Source organism: Tursiops truncatus, chromosome 1 (assembly GCF_011762595.2).
Source record: "Tursiops truncatus isolate mTurTru1 chromosome 1, mTurTru1.mat.Y, whole genome shotgun sequence".
Lineage (NCBI taxonomy): Eukaryota > Metazoa > Chordata > Mammalia > Artiodactyla > Delphinidae > Tursiops > Tursiops truncatus.
The window spans coordinates 177,972,254-177,997,405 of record NC_047034.1 but is presented as its reverse complement, the minus strand read 5'-3'; the positions used below and the strand labels follow the sequence as shown (position 1 = coordinate 177,997,405).

General features: G+C 38.5%; 1 protein-coding gene across 1 annotated transcript; it reads right to left on the bottom strand.

The window, feature by feature from the left end:
• Positions 1–1,571: 1,571 nt before the first annotated feature.
• TNFRSF9 (TNF receptor superfamily member 9) lies at positions 1,572–24,930 on the bottom strand. The gene is made up of 7 exons (XM_033863902.2): positions 24,769–24,930; positions 23,694–23,801; positions 23,167–23,304; positions 22,561–22,627; positions 21,060–21,190; positions 20,421–20,555; positions 1,572–3,930 (listed from the first exon to the last, which is right to left on the bottom strand). The coding sequence occupies exons 1-7, from the start codon at positions 24,866–24,868 to the stop codon at positions 3,842–3,844; spliced, it is 768 nt and encodes a 255-aa protein (XP_033719793.1). The 5' UTR covers positions 24,869–24,930; the 3' UTR covers positions 1,572–3,841.
• Positions 24,931–25,152: the final 222 nt, after the last annotated feature.

The following is a 25,152-nucleotide window of genomic DNA, read 5'->3' as shown; positions in this document are numbered from 1 at the left end:
CGCATATGAGCCATTCAGAGAAGGTCAAAGTGCTCAAGTCAAGTCTCAAATGTTCTTGTTCTGGAAAAGTAATCATGCCCATTCGTACTTTTTTATGTGTTTGGTGAGATTGGCTAGAAAGTTTCAAAAAATCCTCCATAAATATTACCTTCATCTTTTACTATAAATAAAACTCTTATCAAAACAGTAAAGAAAGAGCCAAATGGAGGTACTTCATCTATTTAAATTAAAACAAAAAATGTTTCTGAACACATTATTATATCATACACCACAGCTTCCTTTAAGGGGGAGGGAGGAATACCTATTATTACACTCGTTATTGCATTAAATTTCTTTCCGGCAGTAATTTTCTTGGAATCTGCCCGAAGTGTAGCTCCAAGTCAATGTGATAGAACAATTAACTGAGTCATCTGTAATCAAATGCTTTTGTTTTCTTCCAGAAAAATCATTTGATATAACTCAACACCCTTTCGTGATTACAAAATGAAGAACTAGCCCTCTGCACTAACCAGGAATAGAAGGGAACTTCCTTAAGCTGATCAAGTATATTTACCCAAAAAATACCCTGAAAGTATCCTCTATAAATAGGATAAAAAACAGACTATCACATTGTACTGGAGGTCCTGACGATAAGTCAAGCGTACCCCAAGCAAAAGAAATAAATGACAAAAGACTAGAAATGCAAGAAACTATTATTATGACAAATACCATGATTGTGTGTCTAGAAAACCCCAAAGAATCCACATACGTACTATCAGAAAATAAAAGGAAGCTTAGGAAAGAGGCAGGCTATAAAGCAATGTACGCAAATCAACGACATCTCTCTACTCCGACGACAAAAAAAACTGCTTAAGAAGCAACAACAACGAACCTAGAGATTAATCTAACTAAAGATGTACAACTTCTGGAGAAACTATAGGAAACTTTATTGAAGGACATTAAAGATTTGTCCTGCCAGGTATCAAGGGCTATTATTAAGCTACTGTAACAAAGACAGTGCGTATTGGCACACGGACAGACAAACTGACAAATGGAACAGAATAGAGAGCCTAGAAACCGCCTGTGGATAGATGGAAATTTGATAAATGACAGAGGTGTATTGCAGATCCATAGGGAAGAAAGGGAGCATTGAATAAATGGTACTGGGACTAGTGGTTATCCACAAACAAAAGTCAACATTGGATCATTTCTCACGACATACACAAAAATGATTCCTGATAGGTTAGAATTAAATACAAAAGACAAAACTTAAAACTTTTAGAATAAAATGTGAGGAAATATCTTTATGATATTGGGGCAGAGAAGCATTTCTTTAATCAGGACACCAAAAAAAATGTTAACCATGTAAGAAAAGAGTTGTAAACTGAACCATATTAAATTAAGAACGTTTCTCTTATTACCACAAAGAAAAAGAGAGACACAGTTAAAAAGAGAAAAAACAAATTGCAAACAAATATTTATAACACATATAAGTAACCAAAGATTAGTATCTAGACTACATAAAGAACTTTTATGAATCAATAAGAAAAAGAGAAATAACCAAAATTTTAAAATGGTTTAAAAAACACGAGCAAGCATTTCTCAAAAAAGAGACACAAAATATATAAAAACGTGACAGAAATGCAAAATAAGACTATGGTGAGATGCCATCCTAAACCCACTAGGTTGGCAAAATTGAGTCTGAAAACGCCTGAGGGTGGCAAGGATGGGACTCACTGCTGACAGGAGCACAAATTAGAACAACCATGGTGAAAAGCAGTTCAGCCCTGCAGTAGACTTTTTATTGTTCAGAAATATTTGCTGCCCCTCCTTGTGTGAAGATTATACTTTCTGCCCTATTATTGCCAAGCATGGCTGCAGGAATTTTTCTTAAAGTTAGAATCTAGCCAACTACCTATGAGTGTGTTCCTTTGCCACAAGATGGTCAATGTCCCAAGTAGAAGCTGCTCTCTCCACCTAAATCCCGGAGTGAAATAACATGGGACAGAGTCACAGTCAGCCTTCAACAGGCATGTAATGACATCCAGAAATGCACCTCTGTTGTGTGGTTGTAATCTGTTAAGACTGGGGGGGGGGGGCTCATTTGTCATTTCTGCATAATTTAGCATATCCTTACTGACATGGGACTAGCTCATAAAGTTGAACATTCATACGCCCCAAGATCCAGAAATTCTACTTTAAGGAAGTTTCCCTAGAGACACTCTTAAATAGAAAACATATAAAAGAACATTCATAGCAATATTTTTCATAATTGAAAAAAAAAAACCTGGAAACAACCCAAGTGTCCTTTGATTCAGAGTGGGCTGATAAATAATGGTATATTTGCAAAGCTGTACCGCAGTCAAAATGAATGCATTCTAGCTACCTACACACAATAACATGAATGGCTTACAAATATACTTCTGAGTGATTAAAGCACAAGTCTCCATTCAGCACAATACCATGTTGATAAAGCTCAAAAACAAACAAAACTAAGTAAAATAGTTGTGGGGTACATAATTATATGATACGTGATTTTCTTGTAAGCAAGGAAATGAGAGACAACATTCCTGTGAGAAGTTGCCTGGAGTTGGGGTGGGGAGGTAGACAGGAGATGAGGGAGGGAAGCAGCACACAGCTGGATGCTCTGATCCTGACTTTGACCCTATAAAGGGTCACTTATTAAATATTCTAGGTTTTGTGGGCCATACAATCTCTGTCACAGCTACTCAACTCTGCTGTTGCAATGCAAAGGCCACCTGAGGGTGCCTTGTGTGCTCCAGGAAAACTACTTATGGACTCTGAAATTTGAATTTCAGATAATTGTATGCGTCATGAGGTATTATTCTTATTCTGATTTGTTTTTGATTATTTAAACATGTAAAACCATTCTTAGTTCATAAACTATATGAAGGCACATGGCATCTCAGATTTGGCCCGTGGGAGTTTGGCAACTCCTGCTCTAGCGCTCGGGTTGGGTTATGTGTTCACGGGTCTGCACTCCTGTTTCATTTACTAGTTTATGTATATAAAATATTACTGCTAAAGTTTTTAAGAATAAAATAAAAAGTAAGCTGTGGCTCAGAGGGGAGTAGGACAAAGGCAGAAGATGGGAAGATGGAGAGGACCAAGGATATGCAGGGACATTTGACTCTTTCCAAAACTGTTCCTCAAGGTCTGCTTTTTCTTCTTTTGTTCATTTGTTTGTTTGTTTGGTTTTGGCCACATTGTGCAGCATGTAGGCTCTTAGTTCCCTGACCTGGGATTGAACCTGTGCCCCCTGCATTGGGAGTGAGGTGTCTTAACCATTGGACCACCAGGGAAGTCCCAAGGTCTGTTATTTTTTAGTTTTTTGCTCTTGACCCCAAACTTGGGCAATGATGATGACTGTCCTCATTCTCCCCTGACAATGGAGGATGTCTTGTGTTGAATGATTGAACCCATGGAAAATTTGATGGGGGATAGTGCCTGCATCTTATGGCTATTGCCATATGTCATATTAGCACCAAAAAAAAAAAAATAGAATTGATTTTGATTATAATTTTAGCTGCACGATTGGCCTACATGATTAAATTTAAAATATAATTCTCTTTGGATTTCAAGAAAACTAGCCCAAACCTCTTAAGCAGTATCTAGAAAATATCACTTTTACCACCATTTCTGTCCCATTTTTCTGTTCTGTTAAAAGTGGTACATCTTGAAAGGCCAAGTCGTTAGCATTTAGGAAAAAAAACTTGTTAGGGTAACCGTTGGTATTATCCAGTATGGAGTTTTTAAATTTGAAAGGTACAGTAGTGGGATCCCTCATATTTCTCCTGTGATTCTTCTCAAGAGAGTTCCAACACATCTGTGGATTTCCTCTTCACAGTTCACACACTCCTTCCTCTTCTTCTGGAAACCGGCAACTGCAGGCATCTTCCTCTTGGGCTGTTTGTACTGGTCTCATAAATGCTAAAAGTAATTTAAAAGAGAGTTATCTTTTGTTGTCTGTTTGAATCATTTAACATTCATTTTCCATAAATCCCATTTGCAGAACATCTCTCAGCAGCAAACATTTTCAACTTTAGTTTGAACCAACTCATCAGCAAGAGAGGTAATAGCAAGTATAAACGTTTTTTCAGGATTATTTAAGATTTTTTTTCGTTTTACCAAATACTTTTTTATTGGTCCTGAAAAATACTAGTTTCTTTATTGTCTACAAAGGCTAAAACCAGTCTTGAGCATGAATCATTATAGCATAAAGTTAGTCATGTGCCAAACGTAACTGTAGTTTCAATTCAGCAGCACATGTTTTAGTCTTGAGGGTTACTTAGATTACACATTAGATGGCTTCTTTTGAATGAAATGCTTATGGCATCGAGATTTTAAAGTTACTCCCACTGCTTCCATCAATTAGTAAGTAAAGAACTGATCTGTGCACTAGCTTCCAGATTTTCATTTACATGGTAGTGTATAGTATTTGTGTTATTGCCGAGCAACTTTCAATCTTAAAATATATATTAAATTATATATATATATACATATATATATACACACACACACATATATAACTATATCCCCACACCCAAGCCCACCAGTAAATATAGATTATTTTTATAGCCTGTCAAAGCAAAAGGTCCTACCCCAATTTTACTTGCTTGTTACTATAAAAAATAACCAAAACCCAACAAGCACACTATCTCCAAGAACTTATGAAAACCTGGCAAGACATCCAGGAATACCAATGAGACGTTCTTTTCCTTTGAAATAGCATCAAAGATGAATTTTTAAATGGAAATCTGCTTCTGGAAAGATACAGTAGCCATACTTTTCCCTATTCTTCCTGCCAAGTATTGCTGAAAAGGCTGGACGTTTTATGTATAACAAACGTAAGAGGAATCTGAAAGGTGGCAAGAAAGCAGACCAGTTAAGGAGCTTGGAACCCAAGGAGAAATATGGCCTTGAGTTCCCTGAGTATTCTCTCTGTTTCACATGTCCCAGACTGGGAACTGGAGAAGTAGGCTAATAAAAAAAAAATGCCCCAAGAGAAGTCTGATCTCTCTAGCTATGAAACCAGGAAAAGAGCAGAGTAACAAGACTAAAAGCTTTTAGATAATCACAGCTCTACTCTAGCAAAAAAAACCATGGACCCACACCCAAGCACACCACTAAAGACACAGTAGAGAGCATAGACTTACACCCTTGCCAAGCTCTATCACGGCTCACTGCCACATCCTCATTGGGGCAGCATCAGAGGAGTCCGAGTGGAGAGCTAGGACTTCACCACCACTCAACAGTAACAAGGCCACCCCACCCCCCACCCATTCAGTGTCAGTGGAAACCATGTGGGGAGCAGGAACAAAGTGTCTTTCCTCATCCCAGACAGGGTAGTATCTGTGGGAGCTTAGTGGGGAGCAATAACAAGGATCTACCACCCCCAGGAGGTCTAGTATAGAACCTGGACTTCCACCTCCACCTGGCAGCATCCTCCTTCCTCTGCCAGAGTGGTGTTAGAGGAACCCTGAATAAACACCAGCTTTCAATTATATCCAAAGTCTGATAACATCATAGCCAATGTCTAGGTTTCAATTTTTAAAAAAATCACTTGTCATTCTAAGAACCAGGAAGATCTCAACTTGAATAAGAAAAGGCAACAGATGCTAGCATCTAGGTGATATAGATGTTAGAGTTATCTGGCAAGGACGTTAAAGCAGCCATCATAAAGATGCCTCACGGAATTCCCTGATGGTCCAGTGGCTAAGACTCAGCAGTTTCACTGCTGAGGGCCCAAGTTCAATCCCTGGTTGGAGGAACAAAGATCCCACAAGCTGCGTGGCATGGTAAAAAAAAAAGAAGCTTCAACAAGCAATTGGGAACACATTTGAAACAAATTAAAAAAAGAAAAGAAAATTTTAAAAAAGAACCAGGTGACAATTTTAGAACTGAAAAATTACAATAACCAAAATGTAAAATATCAATGAATGGGCTCAGCACAAGAATGGAGAAGACAAAGGAAAGAATCATTACCCAATGTGAACAACATAGGGAAAAGACTAGGGAAGAAAATGAACAAAGCCTCAGAGACATGTGGGGCTATAGCCAAAAAAACTTAATATCATGTCATTGGAGTCCTTGAAGAAGAAGAGAAAGAGAGTAGGGCTGAAAAAGTATTTGAAGGAATAATGGCCAAAAATTTCCCAAATCTGGAAAAAGTCATAAATCTACAGATTCAGGAAGCTAAGTGAATGCTAAACAGGATAATCCAAAGAAATCCACACCAAGATACATTGTAGTTTAAGTTTGGAAAACGAAAAACCAAAAAAAGAAAAAAAAAAGAAAGAAAGAAAGAAATCTTGAAAGCAGCCAGCGAGAAGCAACACATCACTTATAGGGGAAAAACAAATTGAATGACAGTGAATTTCTTACCAGAAACCAGGCAGGCCAGAAGAAGTAGCACAACATTTTTCAAGTGCTTAAAGAAAAGAACTCTCAAGCCCAAATTCTATATCCAGTGAAAATATCTTTCAGGAGTGAAGGGGAAATCAAGAAATTTTCAGACAAAAGAAAGCCTACCCTAAAAGAATGGCTCAAGAAAATTCTCTGAACAGAAGAGAGATGATTAAAAAAAAGGTATCTTGGAACATCAGGAAGGAAGAAAGAACAACAGAAAGAGCAAATATATGGGTAAATAAAATAAACGTTCTTTCTCTTGAGTTTTCTAAATTATGTTTGATGGTTGAAGCAAAAATTATAACACTAAGATGGTTCTCAAAGCATGTAGCAGAAATATTTTAGGCAAGTATATTATAAATTGGAAGAGGTTAAAAGGATGTAAAAGGAGGTAAGATTTCTATACTTTTTTCAAACTGTTAAAATGTTGATGTAGTCTATATAAATATGTATGGTACTTAGAGCAACCACACAAGAGCTATACAGAGATACACTCGAAAAATATAAGGAGGGCTTCCCTGGTGGCGCAGTGGTTGAGAGTCCGCCTGCTGAGGCAGAGGACGCGGGTTCGTGCCCCGGTCCAGGAGGATCCCACGTGCCATGGAGCAGCTGGGCCCGTGGGCCATGGACGCTGGGCCTGCACGTCCAGAGCCTGTGCTCCGCAATGGGAGAGGCTGCAGCAGTGAGGGGCCCGCGTACCGCAAAAAAAAAAAAAGATAAACCAAAATGGAATTCTAAAAAATGTTCAAGTAATCCACAGGAATGCAGAAAAAGAAAACAGAGAAATGAATGCCAGAGAAAGCAAACAGAAAACAAAAAAATAAAATAATATCTTGAGCCCTATCATATAAATAATTACAATATATGTACATTGTTTAAATGTACCAATCAAAAGATAGAAATTAGTAGTGTGACCATTGTATGTAGTCTATAAGAAATTCACTTCAAATATAAAAATGTGGGAAGGTTGAAAGTAAAAGGATGGAAAAAGATATACCATGTACATTATTAATTTTTAAAAAAGCAGGAGTGGCTGTATTACTATCAGATAAAGTAGACTTCAGAGCAAAGAAAACCAGACATAGAGAGGGACCTTACATAATTATAAGAGTTAATTCACCAAGAAGGCATAGCAGTACTAAATATGTATACAACAAGCAACAGAGCTACAAAATAGGTGAAACAAAACTGACAAAACTGAAATGAGAAATATACAAATCCAGAATTATATTTGAAGAATTAAATGGCCTTCTCCCAAGAGTTGATAGAAACACTTGACAGAAAATCAGCAATGATATAGAAGAACTCAACAACATTATCAATCAACAGGATCAAATCAATACTTAAGAACACTCCACCCATCTTTTCAAGTGTCTATAGAACAGAGACCAAGATAGACAGTAACCTGGACCATGAACCAAACCTCAGCAAATTTAAAAGAAATCATACAGAGAGTGTCCTCTTATTATAGTGGAATTAAAATACACGTCAACAGCAGAAAGAAAACAAGAAAATCACCAAAAACTTGGAAACTGAAAAACACACTTTTAAATAATCAAGAGAAAAACAAAAAATACACCAAACTGAATGAAAATGAAAAAAACAACATATCAAAATGTGTGGATGCAGCTAATTCAGTACTGAGAAAGAAATTTATAATGTGAAGTTCTTATATTAGAAAGACAAAAAGTCCCAAGGTTCGGAACCAAGATGGCGGAGTAGAAGTACCTGCACTCACTCCCTCTTGAGAGAACACCAGAATCACAAGTAGCTGCCGGACAATCATCGACAGGAAGACACTGGAACTCATCAAAAAAGATGCCTCACATGCAAAGACAAAGGAGAAGCCACAATGAGATGGTAGGAGCGGTGCAATCACAGTAAAATCAAATCTCATAAATGCTGGGTGGGTGACTCACAGACTGGAGAACACTTATACCACAGAAGTCCACCACTGGAGTGAAGGTTCTGAGTCCCACGTCAGCTTCCCAACCTGGGGGTCTGGCAACGGGAAGAGGAATTCCTAGAGAATCAGACTTTGAAGGCCAGTGGGATTTGATTGCAGTACTTTGACAGGACTGAGGTAAACAGAGACTCCACTCCTGGAGGGCACACACAAAGTTGTGTGCGCATCGGGACCCAGGGAAGGAGCAGTGATCCCATAGGAGACTGAACCAGACCTACCTGCTAGTGTTGGAGGGTCTCCTGCAGACGTGGGGGGTGGCTGTGGCTCACCAGGGGGACAAGGACACTAGTAGCAAAAGTTCTGGGAAGTACTCCTTGGCGTGAGCCCTCCAAGAGTCTGTCACTAGCCCCATCAAAGAGCCCAGGTAGGCTCCAGTGTTGGGTTGCCTCAGGCCAAACAACCAACAGGGAGGGAACCCAGCCCCACTCATCAGCAGTCAAGTGGATTAAAGTTTTACTGAGCTCTGCCCACCAGAGCAACAGCCAGCTCTACCCACCACCAGTCCCTCTCATCAGGAAGCTTGCACAAGCTCCTTAGATAGCCTCATCCACCAGAGAGCAGACAGCAGAAGCAAGAAGAACTACAGTCCTGCAGCCTGTGGAACGAAAACCACATTCACAGAAAGATAGACAAGATGAAAAGTCAGAGGGCTATGTACCAGATGAAGGAAAAGATAAAACCCCAGAAAAACAACTAAACGAAATGGAGATAGGCAACCTTCCAGAAAAAGAATTCAGAATAATGATAGTGAAGATGATCCAGGACCTCGGAAAAAGAATGGAGGCAAAGATCGAGAAGATGCAAGAAATGTTTAACAAAGACCTAGAAGAAATAAAGAACAAACAAACAGAGATGAACAATACAATAAGTGAAATGAAAGCTACACTAGAAGGATTCAATATCAGAATAACTGAGGCAGAAGAACGGATAAGTGATCTGGAAGACAGAATGGTGGAATTGACTGCCATAGAACAGAATAAAGAAAATAGAATGAAAAGAAATGAAGGCAGCCTAAGAGACTTCTGGGGCAACATTAAACGCAAAAACATTCGCATTATAGGGGTCCCAGGAGGAGAAGAGAGAGAGAAAGGACCAGAGAAAATATTTCAAGAGATTATAGTCAAAAACTTCCCTAACATGGGAAAGGAAATAGCCACCCAAGGCCAGGAAGTGCAGAGAGTCCCATACAGGATAAACCCAACAAGAAACACGCTGAGACACATAGAACTCAAACTGGCAAAAATTAAAGACAAAGAAAAACAATTGAAAGCAGCAAGGGAAAAATGACAAATAACATACAAGGGAGCTCCCATAAGGTTAACAGCTGATTTCTCAGCAGAAACTCTACAAACCAGAAGGGAGTGGCATGATATACTTAAAGTGATGAAAGGGAAGAACCTACAACCAAGATTACTCTACACAGCAAGCATCTCATTCAGATTTGATGGAGAAATCAAAAGCTTTACAGATAAGCAAAAGCTAAGAGAATTCAGCACCACCAAACCAGCTCTACAACAAATGCTAAAGAAACTTCTCTAAGTGGGAAACACAAGAGCATAGGACCTACAAAAACAAACCCAAAACAATTAAGAAAATGGTCATATGAACATACATATTGATAATTACCTTAAATGTGAATGGATTAAATGCTCCAACCAAAAAACATAGGCTTGTTGAATAGCAAGATCCATCTATATGCTGTCTACAAGAGACCCACTTCAGAACTAGGAACGCATACAGACTGAAAGTGAGAGGATGGAAAAAGGTATTCCATGCAGATGGAAATCCAAAGAAAGCTGGAGTAGCAATACTCATATCAGATAGAATATACTTTAAAATAAAGAATCTTACAAGAGACAAGGATGGACACTACATAATGATCAAGGGATCAATCTCAGAAGAAGATATATCAATTATAAATATATATGCACCCAACATAGGAGCACCTAAATACATAAGGCAACTGCTAACAGCTATAAAAGAGGAAATCGACAGTAACACAATAATAGTGGGGGGCTGAAACACCTCACTTACACCAATGGACAGATCATCCGAAATGAAAATAAATAAGGAAAGAGAAGCGTTAAATGACACAATAGACCAGAGAGATTTAATTAATATTTATAAGACATTCCATCCAAAAACAGCAGATTACACTTTCTTCTCAAGTGCACATGGAACATTCTCCAGGATAGATCACATCTTGGGGCACAAATTAAGCCTCAGTAAATTTAAGAAAACTGAAATCACATCAAGCATCTTTTCTGACCACAACGCTATGAGATTAGAAATCAATTACAGGGAAAAACCGTAAAAAACACAAAACATGGATGCTAAACAATATGTTACTAAATATCCAAGAGATCACTTAAGAAATCAAAGAGGAAATCAAAAATTACCTAGAGACAAATGACAATGAAACACGATGATCCAAAACCTATGGGATGCAGCAAAAGCAGTTCTAAGAGGGAAGTTTATAGCTATACAAGCCTACCTCAAGAAACAAGAAAACTCTCAAATAAACAACTAACCTTACACCTAAAGGAACTAGAGAAAGAAGAAAAAACAAAACCCAAAGTTGGCAGAAGGAAAGAAATCATAAAGATCAGAGCAGAAATAAGTGAAATAGAAACACAGAAAACAATAGCAAAGATCAATAAAACTAAAAGCTGGTTCTTTGAGACGATAAGCAAAATTGATAAACCATTAGCCAGACTCATCAAGAAAAAGAGAGAGAGGACTCAAATCAATAAAATTAGAAATGAAAAAGGAGAAGTTACAAGAGACACCACAGAAATACAAAGCATCCTAAGAGACTACTACAAGCAACTCTATGCCAATAAAATGGACAACCTGGAAGAAATGGACAAATTCTTAGAAAGGTATAACCTTCCAAGACTGAACCAGGAAGAAATAGAAAATATGAACAGACCAATCACAAGGAATGAAATTGAAGCTGTGATTAAAAATCTTCCAACAAACAAAAGTCCAGGACCAGGTGGCTTCACAGGTGAATTCTATCAAACATTTAGAGAAGAGCTAACACCCATCCTTCTCAAACTCTTCCAAAAAATTGCAGAGTAAGGAACACTCCCAAACTCATTCTACGAGGTCACCATCACCCTGATACCAAAACCAGACAAAGATGTCACAGAAAAAAAAAATTACAGACCAATATCACTGATGAATATAGATGCAAAAATCCTCAACAAAATACTAGCAAACAGAATCCAACAACACATTGAAAGGATCATACACCATGATCAAGTGGGATTTATCCCAGGGATGCAAGCCTTCTTCAATATATGCAAATCAATGAATGTGATAAACCATTTAACAAATGGAAGAATAAAAACCATACGATCATCTCAATAGAGGCAGAAAAAGCTTTTGACAAAATTCAACACCCATTTATGATAAAAGCTCTCCATAAAGTGGGCATAGAGGGAACCTACCTCAACATATTAAAGGCCATATATGAGAAACACACAGCAGACATCATTCTCAATGGTGAAAAACTGAAAGCATTTCCTCTAAGATCAGGAACAAGACAAGGATGTCCACTCTCACCACTATTATTCAACATAGTTTTGGAATTCCTAGCCATGGCAATCAGAGAAGAAAAAGAAATAAAAGGAACCCAAATCAGAAAAGAAGAAACTACACTGTCACTTTGCAGATGACATGATACTATACATAGAGAAATCTAAAGATGCCACCAGGGCTTCAGTGGTGGTGCAGTGGTTGAGAATCCGCCTGCCGATGCAGGGGACATGGGTTCATGCCCCAGTCCGGGAAGATCCCACATGCCGCGGAGTGGCTAAGCCCATTAGACATGGCCGCTGAGCCTGCGGGTCCGGAGGCTGTGCTCCTCAACGGGAGAGGCCACAGCAGTGAGAGGCCTGCGTACCGCAAAAAAAAAAAAAAAAAAAAAAAATGCCACCAGAAAACTACTAGAGCTAATCAATGAATTTGGTAAAGTTGCAGGATACAAAATTAATGCACAGAAATCTCATGCATTCCTATATACTAATGATGAAAAATCTGAAAGAGAAATTAAGGAAACACTCCCATTTACCATTGCAACAAAAAGAATAAAATACCTAGGAATAAACCTACCTAATGAGACAAAAGACCTGTATGCAGAAAACTATAAGACACTGATGAAAGAAATTAAAGATAATACCAACAGATGGAGAGATATACCATGTTCTTGGATTGGAAGAATCAATATTGTGAAAATGACTATACTACCCAAAGCAATCTACAGATTCAATGCAATCCCTATCAAATTACCAATGGCATTTTTTACGGAACTAGTACAAAAAATCTTAAAATTTGTGTGGGGACACAAAAGACCCTGAATAGCCAAAGCGGTCTTGAGGGCAAAAAACGGAGCTGGAGGAATCAGACTCTCTGACTTCAGACTATACTACAAAGCTACAGTAATCAAGACAATATGATACTGGCACAAAAACAGAAACATAGATCAATGGAACAGGATAGAAAGCCCAGAGATACACCCACACACCTATAGTCAACTAATCTAGGACAAAGGAGGCAAGGATATACAAAGGAGAAAAGACAGTCTCTTCAATAAGTGGTGCTGGGAAAACTGGACAGCTACATGTAAAAGAATGAAATTAGAACACTCCCTAACACCATACACAAAAATAAACTCAAAATGGATTAGAGATCTAAATGTAAGACCGGACACTATAAAACTCTTAGAGGAAAACATAGGAAGAACACTCTTTGACATAAATCACAGCAAGATCTTTTTTGACCCACCTCCTAGAGTAATGGAAATAAAAACAAAAATAAACAAATGGAACCTCATGAAACTTCAAAGCTTTTGCACAGCAAAGGAAACCATAAACAGGATGAAAAGACAACCCTCAAAATGGGAGAAAATATTTGCAAAATGAATCAATGGACAAAGGATTAATCTCCAAAATATATAAACATCACATGCAGTTCAATATTAAAAAAACAAACAACCCAATCCAAAAATGGGCAGAAGATTTAAATAGACATTTCTCCAAAGAAGACAAAACAGATGGCCAAGAAGCACATGAAAAGCTGCTCAACATCACTAATTATTAGAGAAATGCAAATCAAAACTACAATGAGGTATCACCTCACACCAGTTAGAATGGGCATCATCAGAAAATCTACAAACAACAAATGCTGGAGAGGGTGTGGAGAAAAGGGTACCCTCTTGCACTGTTGGTAGGAATGTAAATTGATACAGCCACTATGGAGAGCAGTATGGAGGTTCCTTAAAACACTAAGAATAGAATTACCATATGATCCAGCAATCCCACTACTGGGCATATACCCAGAGAAAACCATAATTCAAAAGACACATACACCCCAATGTTCATTGCAGCACTATTTACAATAGCCAGGTTATGGAAGCACCCTAAATGCTCATCGACAGATGAATGGATAAAGAAGATGTGGTACATATATACAATGGAATATTAGCCATAAAAAGGAATGAAATTGGGTCATTTGTAGAGACGTGGATGGATCTAGAGACTGTCATACAGAGTGAAGTAAGTCAGAAAGAGACAAACAAATATCGTATATTAATGCATATATGTGGAACCTAGAAAAATGGTACAGATGAACCAGTTTTCAGGACAGAAATTGAGACACAGATGTAAAGAACAAACGTATGGACACCAAGGGGGGAAAGCGGCTGCGTGGGGGGAGGTGGTGTGATGAACTGGGAGATTGGGATTGACATGCATACACTGATGTGTATAAAATTGATGACTAATAAGAACCTGCTGTATAAATGATAAATAGGGCTTCCCGGGTGGCGCAGTGCTTGAGAGTCCACCTGCCGATGCAGGCAACACGGGTTCGTGCCCCGGTCCGGGAAGATCCCACATGCCACGGAGTGGCTGGGCCCTTGAGCCATGGCTGCTGAGCCTGCGCATCCGGAGCCTGTGCTCCACAACGGGAGAGGCCACAACAGTGAGAGGCCTGCGTACCGCAAAAAATTAATTAATTAATTAAATTAAAAAAATATAATCCCCCCCACGAAAAAAATATATAAAAATAAAGCACTAACCTTGGAAATGGTCATTATATCATTAAAAAAAAAAGAAAGAGAAAATGTCTCAAACCAATAACATAAGCTTCCACCTGAATAGAAAAAGAACAAAATAAATCCAAAGCAAGCAAAAGAAATGAAATAATAAAGGTAAAAGCAGAAACTAGTGAAATTGAAAACAGAAAAATAATAGAGCAAATCAATGAAACAAAGACCTGGTTCTTTGAAAAGTTCAATAAAATTGACAAATCTCTATCAAGACTGATTCAGAAAAAAAAGAGAGAAGACACACATTACCAATATCAGTAGGTGATATCACTACAGACCTGCATACAACAAAAAATAGTAAGGAAATAGTATAAATAACTTAAACACATAAATTTGACAACTTAGATGAAATGGACCAAGTCCTCAAAAAACATAAACTATCACAATTCACTCAGTATGAATCAAATAACTTGAGTCCCTATAATTATTAAGGCAATTGAATTTGTAATTAAGGAGCTCCAAAAAGAAAGCTCCAGGTTCAGATAGTTTCACTAGAGAATTCTATAAACTATTTAAAGAAGAATTAACACCAATTCTACACAACTTCTTCCAGAAAACAGAAGACGGAACATGTCTCAACTTATCTGAGGAAGTCAATATTACCCTGATACCAAAATCAGACAAAGACAGTACTAGAAAAGAAAACCACAGATCAATATTCCTCATGAGTATAGCTGCAAAAATTCTTAACAAAATATTAGTGAAGAGAATTCAGACATATATAAAAATAATTATATACCATGACTAAGTGGAGTTTAGTCCAGGGATTCAAGGCTAGTTTGAAATTCAAAAATCCATCTATCTCATTCATCATCTCAACAGGCTAAAGAAGAAAAATCACATAATCAAATCAATTGATACAGAAAAAAGCACCTGACAAAATTCAACCCTCCTTCATGATTAAAAAAAAAAAAAATCTTCAGAACACTTTCTCAACTTGATAAAGAATAGCTACTAAAACTCTGTAGCTCACATCATACCTCCTGGTGAAAGACTGAATGCTTTTCCCCAAAGATTAGAAGCAAGGCGAAGATGTTCCCTCTCGCCACTCTTATGCAACATAGTACTGGACATTCTAGCCAGAATAATAAGACAAGAAAAGAAATAAAAGGCATATAGATGGGAAATGAAAAGAAATAAAGCTATTTTTTTTTTGCAGATGACACTACAGTCTATGTAAAAAATCCCAAGGAATCTACAAAATAACCTAGAACTAGTAAGCAAGTTCAGCAAAATCACAGGACACAAAATCAAACTACAAAAACCAACTGTATTTCTATATACTAGCAATGAACACGTCAAAACCAAAATTTAAGATACCACATCATCTGCAATTGTTAAATATAAATACTAAGGCCTAAATTTAACAAAACATGTGTGGGACTTGTATGCTGAAAACCACAAAATGCTGATGAAAGAAATCAAAGAAAATATACCTAAATGGAGAGACATACTGTGTTCATGGATAGGAATAGTTAACATAGTAAAGATGTCAATTCTCCCTGAATTGATATACAGATTTAACACAATTGCTATCAGAATCCCAGCCCACTTTTTGCAGATAGGGATAAGATTATCTAAAATTTGTATAGAAATGCAAACAAACTAGAATAGCCAAAACAATTTTGAAAAAGAAGAATAACGTGGGAGGACTCACTCTACCCTATAGCCAATTTCAAGACTGTTTTACAGCTACCGTAACCAAGACTGTGTGGTATTGGCAGAAGGTAAAGCACACATATCAGTGGAACAGAAGAGAGAAACCAGAAAGAGTCCCCACACAAGTACAGCCAACTGATTTTTGACAAAAGTGCAAAAGCAATTCAATGGAGGAAGGATAATCTTCTCAATAAATGATGCTGAAGCTGTTGGACACCCATCAGCAAAAAAAAAATAAAAATAATTTTAAAATATTGACTTGAAACTCTCACACCTTATACAAAACTTAACTAAAAATGAAGCATAGATTTAAATAGAAAACCTTTGGAAGATAACATAGGAGAAAGTCTAAATCTTTGGGACCTAGGACTTGGTAAAGAGTTCTTCGGCATAATCCCATAAATGAAAAAAATTGGCCAATTGGCCTTCATCAAAATTAAACACTTTTTGTCTGCAGAAGATCATGTGAAGAGGATGAAAAGGCAAGCTACAGACTGGGAGAAAATACTTACAAACCTCACATCTGATAAAGGACTCATATCGAGGAGATATAAAAAACTCTCAAATGTCAAAAGTAAAACAAAGAGTCCAGTTAGAAAATGGGTAAAAGACATGAAGGAACATTTCACTGAAGAAGATATACAGATGGGAAATAAGTACATGAAAAGATGTTCAACCCTTAGGGAAAGGCAAATTAAGACCACAGTGAGATATCAGTACATACCTATTAGAACAGCTGAAATTAAAAATTGCTGCAATACAAACTGCTGGTGAAGATGAGGAGAAACTCTCCTACGTTGCTGGTGGAATGTTAAATGGTACAACTCCTCTGGAAAAGTGTTTAGCAGTTTCTTAAAAAACTAAATACATACTTAGCATATGACCCAGTAATTGCACTCCTGGGCATTTATCTTAAAGATATGGAAACTTATGTCCACACAGATCTGTACTTGATTATTCATAGCAGCTCTAATGTAACAGTCATAAACTGGAAACAACCAAAATGTCTCTCGATAGGTGAATGGTAAAACACACTGTGGTACAACCTCACCTTACAACACTAGTCAGCAATAAAAAAGAGTCAACTATTGAAACACAACTCAGACGGATCTCAATGGCATTTGCTGAGGGGAAAAAGCCAGTCTTAAAAGGTCTCTTATTTATGATCCATTTATATATCGTATGATACTATTTATATAACATTCTTGAAATGACAAAATTACAGAGATGGAAAACATATCTGTAGTTATGAGGGGTTAGGGATGGTGGGGGAAAGGGAGTGTTTGGAGTATAAACACTAGCAGGAGGAGACTTTGTGGCGATGGAATAGTTCTGTATTTTGATTGTGCTAGTGGTTTACACCAAACTACACATGTGATAAAATGACATACAGTAAACTAAACACACGCCATGTGCCAATGTCAGTTGCCTGGTTTTGATATTGTACTGTAGTTACGTACGATGTAACCCCAGGAGTGGCACATAAGATTTTTCTGTACTGTTTTTACAACTTCTTGTGAATCCCTATTTCAAAATAGAAAGTTTTTAAAAATAACCTAAAAATTTTTTAAATGGATTACTTTTCCATTGAAACTCACTAATTACTCATAAGTACTTTTGAAAATCATTTTATAAAGACCTTTACTGTAGATTGGGGTAAAGCTGGGAGGGATAGTTGTTTAAAACAGAGGTTTCAGTGAGAACTTAAAGCTTAAATCAGAGGTTTAGACCTCAAAAAGAGAGTCAACCCACAGGGTCGGAAAATATATTTGCAGCACATGAACAGTAGACTAAAACATTCCTATAGGTTAATAAGAAAAGGACAAACAACCCAGTGGGAAAAGGCTCAAAAGGTCAGGCACTTTGCAAGAGAGGAAATCCAAATGACCAATATAACATGAAAAGATGTCCAGTCTCACTAGTAATCAGGGAAATGCAAATTAAAACCACGAGATACTACTATACACCCACCAGACAGATAAAAATTAAGAAGTCTGATGACACTAGGTAGTAGCAAGGGTTGGAGCAAAAAGAACTCTCATATGCTGCTGTGAAAGTGTAAATGAGGTCTATTATTCTGGAAAACAGTTTGGTAAATCTAGTACTAAGGACCAAGATACACATTCCTCATGTCCCAGCAATTTTATTCCCAGGTTAAAAACAAAACAAAAACAGAAACATGTGCTTATGTGTACTGAGATACGTAGACAAAAATATTCAAATATCACTGTCTGTAAGAGCCCCAAATTGGAAACAACCCAAGTGTCCAGGAATATTAAGATGGGTAAACAAACTATGATACAGTCATTCAAGAGAAGAGTATTCAACACTGGAAATCAACTAAAGATAAATGCCACACGTGGATGAATCATAAAGATACAAAGTTGAGTGAAAAGGGGAAGGAAAATGTAGAACAGATACAGTGTGATTCCACTTGTCTGAAGTTCACAAGCAACTAAATTAAACCCTGTTTTTAGGTAGCAAAACTATAAATAAGAGCAAGGAAGTGAACACCGTAAGAATCTAGTTGTGGTTAGCACTAGTGGAAGGAAGGTTTTCATCTGGAAGGAACACAAGAAGCGCTTCCGGGGAGCAGAGTATGTTCTGTTTCTTGACCTGGGTAGAGTTACACAGGTGTTCGTCTTACAGTTTGTTAAACTTTATGCCTATGCATTTTCCTGTATATTTCAAAATGTTCAAAAGTTTTATATTGTTTTCAGAAAGAAACTTTATACAAATTAGTGTACTGCATCTTTAGAGAAGACTTTGCTAATACTTCCCCTCCTATATTTTTAACAACCCACAAACTGACACTCTCTAGTCTTATGGTGGCTTGGGCTACATCACAGAGCTCTCAGAGCGCTCCTCCTATACATGAATCCCTCTTAGTAAGTCTAGCCTGCTATCTATGGTTCTGTTCTCCACAAAGACAAAAATGCAGCGCTTCCCTGGTGGTGCAGTGGTTGAGAGTCCGCCTGCCGATGCAGGGGACACGGGTTCGTGCCCCGGTCCGGGAAGATCCCACATGCTGCGGAGCGGCTGGGCCCGTGAGCCATGGCCGCTGAGCCTGCGCGTCCAGAGCCTGTGCTCCGCAACGGGAGAGGCCACAACAGTGAGAGGCCCGCGTACCGCAAAAAAAAAGAAAAAAAAAAAGAAAAGAAAAATGCAGATTGCCCCCATCTCTAAGCCTTTTGGAATAAATGTTAATAGCGTTCATTTAGTGAGTATTGACCCTGTGCCAGGCACTTGCCCAGTTCCTTATGGAAATACTATCTGGCTTCATGAATGGCATCCATTATTGAAATTTCTCATTTAATCCAGATCCCTGTCCTAATAATTCATCTCATTAGACCCACTTTAAGCTCCCTCCTTGTTCTCTAGGCCTTCTTCTAGCTGTGGGTCTAGTTCAGGTTAAGGCCATTCATCAGCCAGAGGAGAAGTGCGAGATGGGGCAACGTTATTTTTGATTCCTCTTTGTCAGGGTCCTGTATCCACAGCTGAGTGGCCACACACACACACACACACACACACACACACACAGTGGCCCAAGGCTGCAGCGTACTTCAAGTGGGCATTTTTCTGGCACCTTTGGATTATGGGCTGCCATCACCAGGCTTTCTCCACGTCAGCGTCACTGACATCTGGGGACGGCTAACTCTCTGTGGTGGGGCCGTCCTGTGTATTGTAGGAAATTTAGCAGCATCGCTGAACTCCACTCACTAGATGCCAGGAGCAAAGCACTCCCTACCCCACCGCTTAGACTGTGACCACCAAAACTCTCCAGGCATTGCCAAATGTCCCCTTGGGGGCCAAATTGTCCCACTTGATAACCACTGTGCTATACTAACCTAGCTTCTGTAACTTAAAACAAATCATCTTTCTCTTTCTACTGTAAAAAGCCTAGCCTCAAAAAGCTCATAATGAATTTCCCTGGTGGCACAGTGGTTAAGAATGCACCTGCCAATGCAGAGGACACGGGTTCGAGCCCTGGTCCGGGAAGATCCCACATGCCGCGGAGCAACTAACCCCGCGAGCCACAGCTACTGAGCCCATGTGCCACAACTACTGAAGCCCTCAAGCCTAGAGCCCGTGCTCCGCAGCAAGAGAAGCCACCGCAATGAGAAGCCCGTGCACCGCAATGAAGAGTAGCCCCCGCTCACCGCAGCTAGAGAAAGCCTGCGCGCAGCAACGAAGACCCAATGCAGCCAAAAATAAATAAATAGTTGTTTTTTTTTAAAAGGCTCATATCTAACACTTTTATGTTCCTCTTACGTTGTTTGAATATATACAGAAGCTTCTTTCTGCCCTGTTTAACCACAGAGAAACGGAGCACCACGAAGGACGCCAAGAACAGCACTGCAGTCGACGTCAGTGCAAGAAAGAAGATAATGATCCGGTTGGTGTGACCTTTAAAACAGAACAAAAGGAGAAATTCAGACAAAAATAAAAGTTTGCAAATATGCTGATATTTATATTTGCGTTTGTAAACCCTTAAGCATGGGAAGTCGTGCCTTGGGCATCTCCCACCAGCTATCTTAGTAAACTTGCCTGCTTGTTAAGAAAACTTTTTTTACAACCTTAGTCATTTTCCTAGAAGCCCACAGAAATTAAGTGGTTTGGCCTTTCTAGCCTATAGGAAACATGGAACTCTATAATCGCCATTACTTGGCGTTATCAAAGGTGTAATGTCTGCTTGGGTGCAGTCTCACCTCGCTCTGCTTACTAATGTGGAATTCAGAGTGAATAAGAAGCACCCGAAGAAATGGATGGGTCCCTTGAAGCCAGGGTAAGAGGAGGAAGGCATGTCGAGGTGCCTGCTAGAGGCAGAGATGCAAGGCATCAGGAGTGACTTAGACACCAATCCGAATGGCCACATACATTCATTTGATTTAACAGCAACAAACCAGCTACCTGGCTCTCCCCCAGGGGCAGGCATGACGGTGGAGGATGCACCTGGAGAGAAGTCAGCTGATGCCGGTCCGCATACCACATCGCTTTCCTTCGTCCCATTCACAAGGACAGACTTCCCATCCAAAGAACAGCTTAGATGGTCCAATGAAAAGAGTTCAAATCATTAATTCAGGTACGGATCATTCTAATTAAAAAAGACTGACATTTTCTACCCAGGAAAGCAATTCTGGTGAAAAAGATGTGTGGATCTGGGTTCATAGGCAAAGCAAAGATATTTTGAAAAACTTCTACTTGACCATCTGGGCTTCTACCAATGTTCACTTGGCTTTCATGGCTCTCCACAATTCATCCCACTCTATCTACCTAATTGGATTCTTCTTTCTTCCCGGGCTGGGGAGTCCTGTCCCACGACAGCTTACTTCAGGCTGTTGCCTGGTTAGTCTCTCACCCCCACCTTCTTAAGCATATTTGACCATCTCTGGCACACAGGAAGGACAGACAAGTTAGCCTAGGGTTAGGAGCTCCTAACTCCCAGGCTAGTTAGGAGACTCCTGGTCAGTCTGATGTGTTGGCATCAGACTGACCAGGGTTTGAGCCCTGGTTCGGTCCCTTCGTAGAATGACCTTGGGCAAGTTGGGAAATCGCTCTAAGCCTCAGTTTTCTCATCTGAAAAATAAGATATACATGTCCCAGGGCTGTTGTGAAGAGTAAACGACACTACGTGCCTGACTTACTCCCTGTAAACGGTAGCCATCCATCATCATTGTCCACATCACCATCATCATTGTCCTGTGTCTTTCCCCTGCCTCTTTTTATCTAAAGCAAACCCACCTATTCCCCAAAACCCAGTTCGATCCCACTGTCCATGCAGACTCACTTCCCTGCTCTGAACTATTTGTGTCAAAAGACAAACAAACAAACAAAAAACAACAAAAACAACTTTCTAATCTCTTATGGACCAATACTTTTGTAACACACAATAAGAATGTAAATGTAAAATAATGATAAAAATGATTTTCTAGTAAGAAGATCAAATGCAAAAAGAACAAAGGTGTAAAAAATACACTGTTGGCTATTTTATTACCTGTGGTAGTCTTGTTTCCCCAAGACTATGTTAAAGCTTTTGAGGGAAGGAAACATACTTTACCCTCTTCTGTATCATTATCAATGCTGGCACTGAACACTTGAAGGTGGGTTGATCACTGGGGGAAAGTCAGAGGCAGCAAAGAGATTGGAAGGACACAGAAGGACACCTAGGGCAGACAGTAGCTAAGTTCCACTGGCAAATCTGACCTCATTGTTCTGGGCAGTACTTCTGGAGAAAATGCCCACTTTGGCAATCTAGTCACAATTACCCCATACTGTTCCCATACCACCTATTTGCATGTTATTCTATGTCTACACTTGATAGGTTTAAAAAAGCATCAGTGATCACATTCCTTGTCTTTAGAAAAGTTAAGCCAGATACTTTATGTTGTAAGCAGAAAGAAATGATACGTACTCTGTCCAAGGTTTACAGTCACCATGTTCCCGATCATTAAATGTCCCAAAGGAACAGTCTTTACAACCTTTTGTAAAAATTAAAGGAATAATGAAAAAGGAAGCATTTTAATCATTTTTAACTTTCTCTGTGATGAACATGATCACATAATAATAAAGTCATTAACTTAATAAAATCTGTACCGATTGTCTAACAATTCTTCCTGAATTTCATTAGTGATGAACAATTCTTCTTGAATAGTTTGTGATGAACATAATCCCATAATAAAGTCATTAACTGAATACAATCTACATAGATTGTTCAACCGTTTTTCTTGAAATGAAACCTTAATGCGACTAAAGGTTTTATTCTAGTTGTACATAGAGTATTGTATATGCATGTATAGGATGCATGAAAAGGCATGGTTCTGGTGAAAAACGAATGTGATTTCAAATTATTTCCATTGATTGAGAAATAATTTTGTAAATATCAGATACTTAGCAGTTCATTACTATTACTTAAAGGTTCTACAAATCTACGTTTTATTTTGTAATCAAAGGACCAAGAACTAAGTTAACAACATATGACTAGACCACAAATTGGCACTAGATAAAAGAGGAAACCTACCCTCTTTTGTTAATTCTTGACCTTGTTTACAGTCCTCTTCACACATGTTACATCCTTCTCCCAGGCAGTAGAATCCCGGCACACACTCACACTCTGCATTGCTGGTGGAGGAACACGCTTTCTTGGTCCTGAAAACACCTACAAAGTCCCCCAGTGTTATAATACCCTTGATCTCCAAATCCAGGAAGCAAATTTATGTTCTGCAATAAAAACCATGCTTGTTCTACTTAGAATGGTCCTAATGGTCTCAGAGTATAAAGTTGACTTTTAAATATCTATAGAAGACTTTTTTACATTTTGCTAATTAAAAAATTCTCTCTTGTCTAATGAATATTTCCTCTAATATTTAAAAAGCTCAATCCACCAATAGTTGCTATTACAGTAAATTATTTTACTGGACCTTCCTATTAACAGAGGAACCAGCCTATTTGACACTTCAGATTTTCAAAAGAGATCAGTACACTCGGGAATAAAAGCTTGTCTTCCCAACACATATCTGGATGAAGAATATATCTTTTAAATCATACCTTCACACTTCCTGCATACGTCACAGGCCTTTTGTCCACTTGTGCTGGAGAAACTATTTGAAGGACAAGGAGTGCAAAGCTCATGCTTGTTTTTCCCACAGAAAGTACCTAAAAAGGGTAGATAAGAGCTGTACATGTTTGACAATGGACCATCATCACCCAAAGCATTATGAGGTTCACAGGAAAACCAGAATATGAAACAAAGATTCGTTTTCTAGGTACCACAGTGATAGACTTTATTTGTTGATTGACTGTTTTAAATTATCCATTTGAAAGATTGCCCTAAGCATAATCACAGAATTAAAAATAACAAAGTATAGATATTGCAACAAAAAAATCAATGGAAGGAAAATAGTTTCCTTTACCTATTGAATAAAACAGAATGATTTCTCATGATTAATCCTGGACACCAGTGACTGGATTCAGGAGATCAATGTCCTTTATTGGCACACTACAGTTGAAAGGTGTCTGCCTTTTCCCACTCTGTTAAGCCTCCTGCCACTTGCTTATTCCCTGCTGCACCCCCCAGTCTGAGCACTGTCTGCACATGCAAAACTAACATTTGTTGAGGTCTTTCCCTGTGCCGTGCACTGATCTAAGCCCATCATAGGATCCTCCCAGCAATCAATCCTATGAGATAGGTTCTCATATCATCCCCAGATGATGAAGCTGGAGCACAAGAGTTTAAGTGACAAGCCTGCATTCACACAGCTAAGATGTAGCATTCAAGAAATGTAATGCAGGTTCTTGTAAATGAATGAATCAAAGATCATTATTGCGGGGGAGGGATAAATTAGAAGTTTGGGATTAACAGATACACACCACTGTATATAAAATAGATAAACAACAAGGACCTACTGTACAGCACAGGGGACTATATTCAATATCTTGTAATATACATATATATATAAATATCTTTGCCATATGCCTGAAACTAACACAATATTGTAAATCAGCTATAGTTCAATTTTTTAAAAAAATCATTAAAACAGAGCTCATACGCCCTGACTACCAGACTAACTGAACCATGTTTTCAGCAGAACAGATCAAGCACACATGTTAATTTGGTCCTTACCCGCTGAACAGTTACTGCAGAAATCCTGCAATGATCTTGTCCTCTCGAAATTCATGACCAACAGCACAGTAGCCACTATGTTGTAATAGCAATTTCCCATGATGAAATCTTGCAGAGACGTATTAGCCAAGCAGATTCCAAAAGAATTTTAATCAAAGTAGCTGGTTTCACATGTACCACTCTGCAAAAGGTGAAAGTTTCCTAGGATGAGGTGGTTTCTCCTTTCAGAATTACCTACAGTTCAGCTATCATCTGTACAATTCTACACGATCATAACTCAGGGTTTGCAGGAAAAATTAATGATGGAATACCATGGAAAAGGTAGCAAATTCATAGAAACTTCTAGGATAAGAGAAGCATGACTCAACACATAGCTTTCTGTAG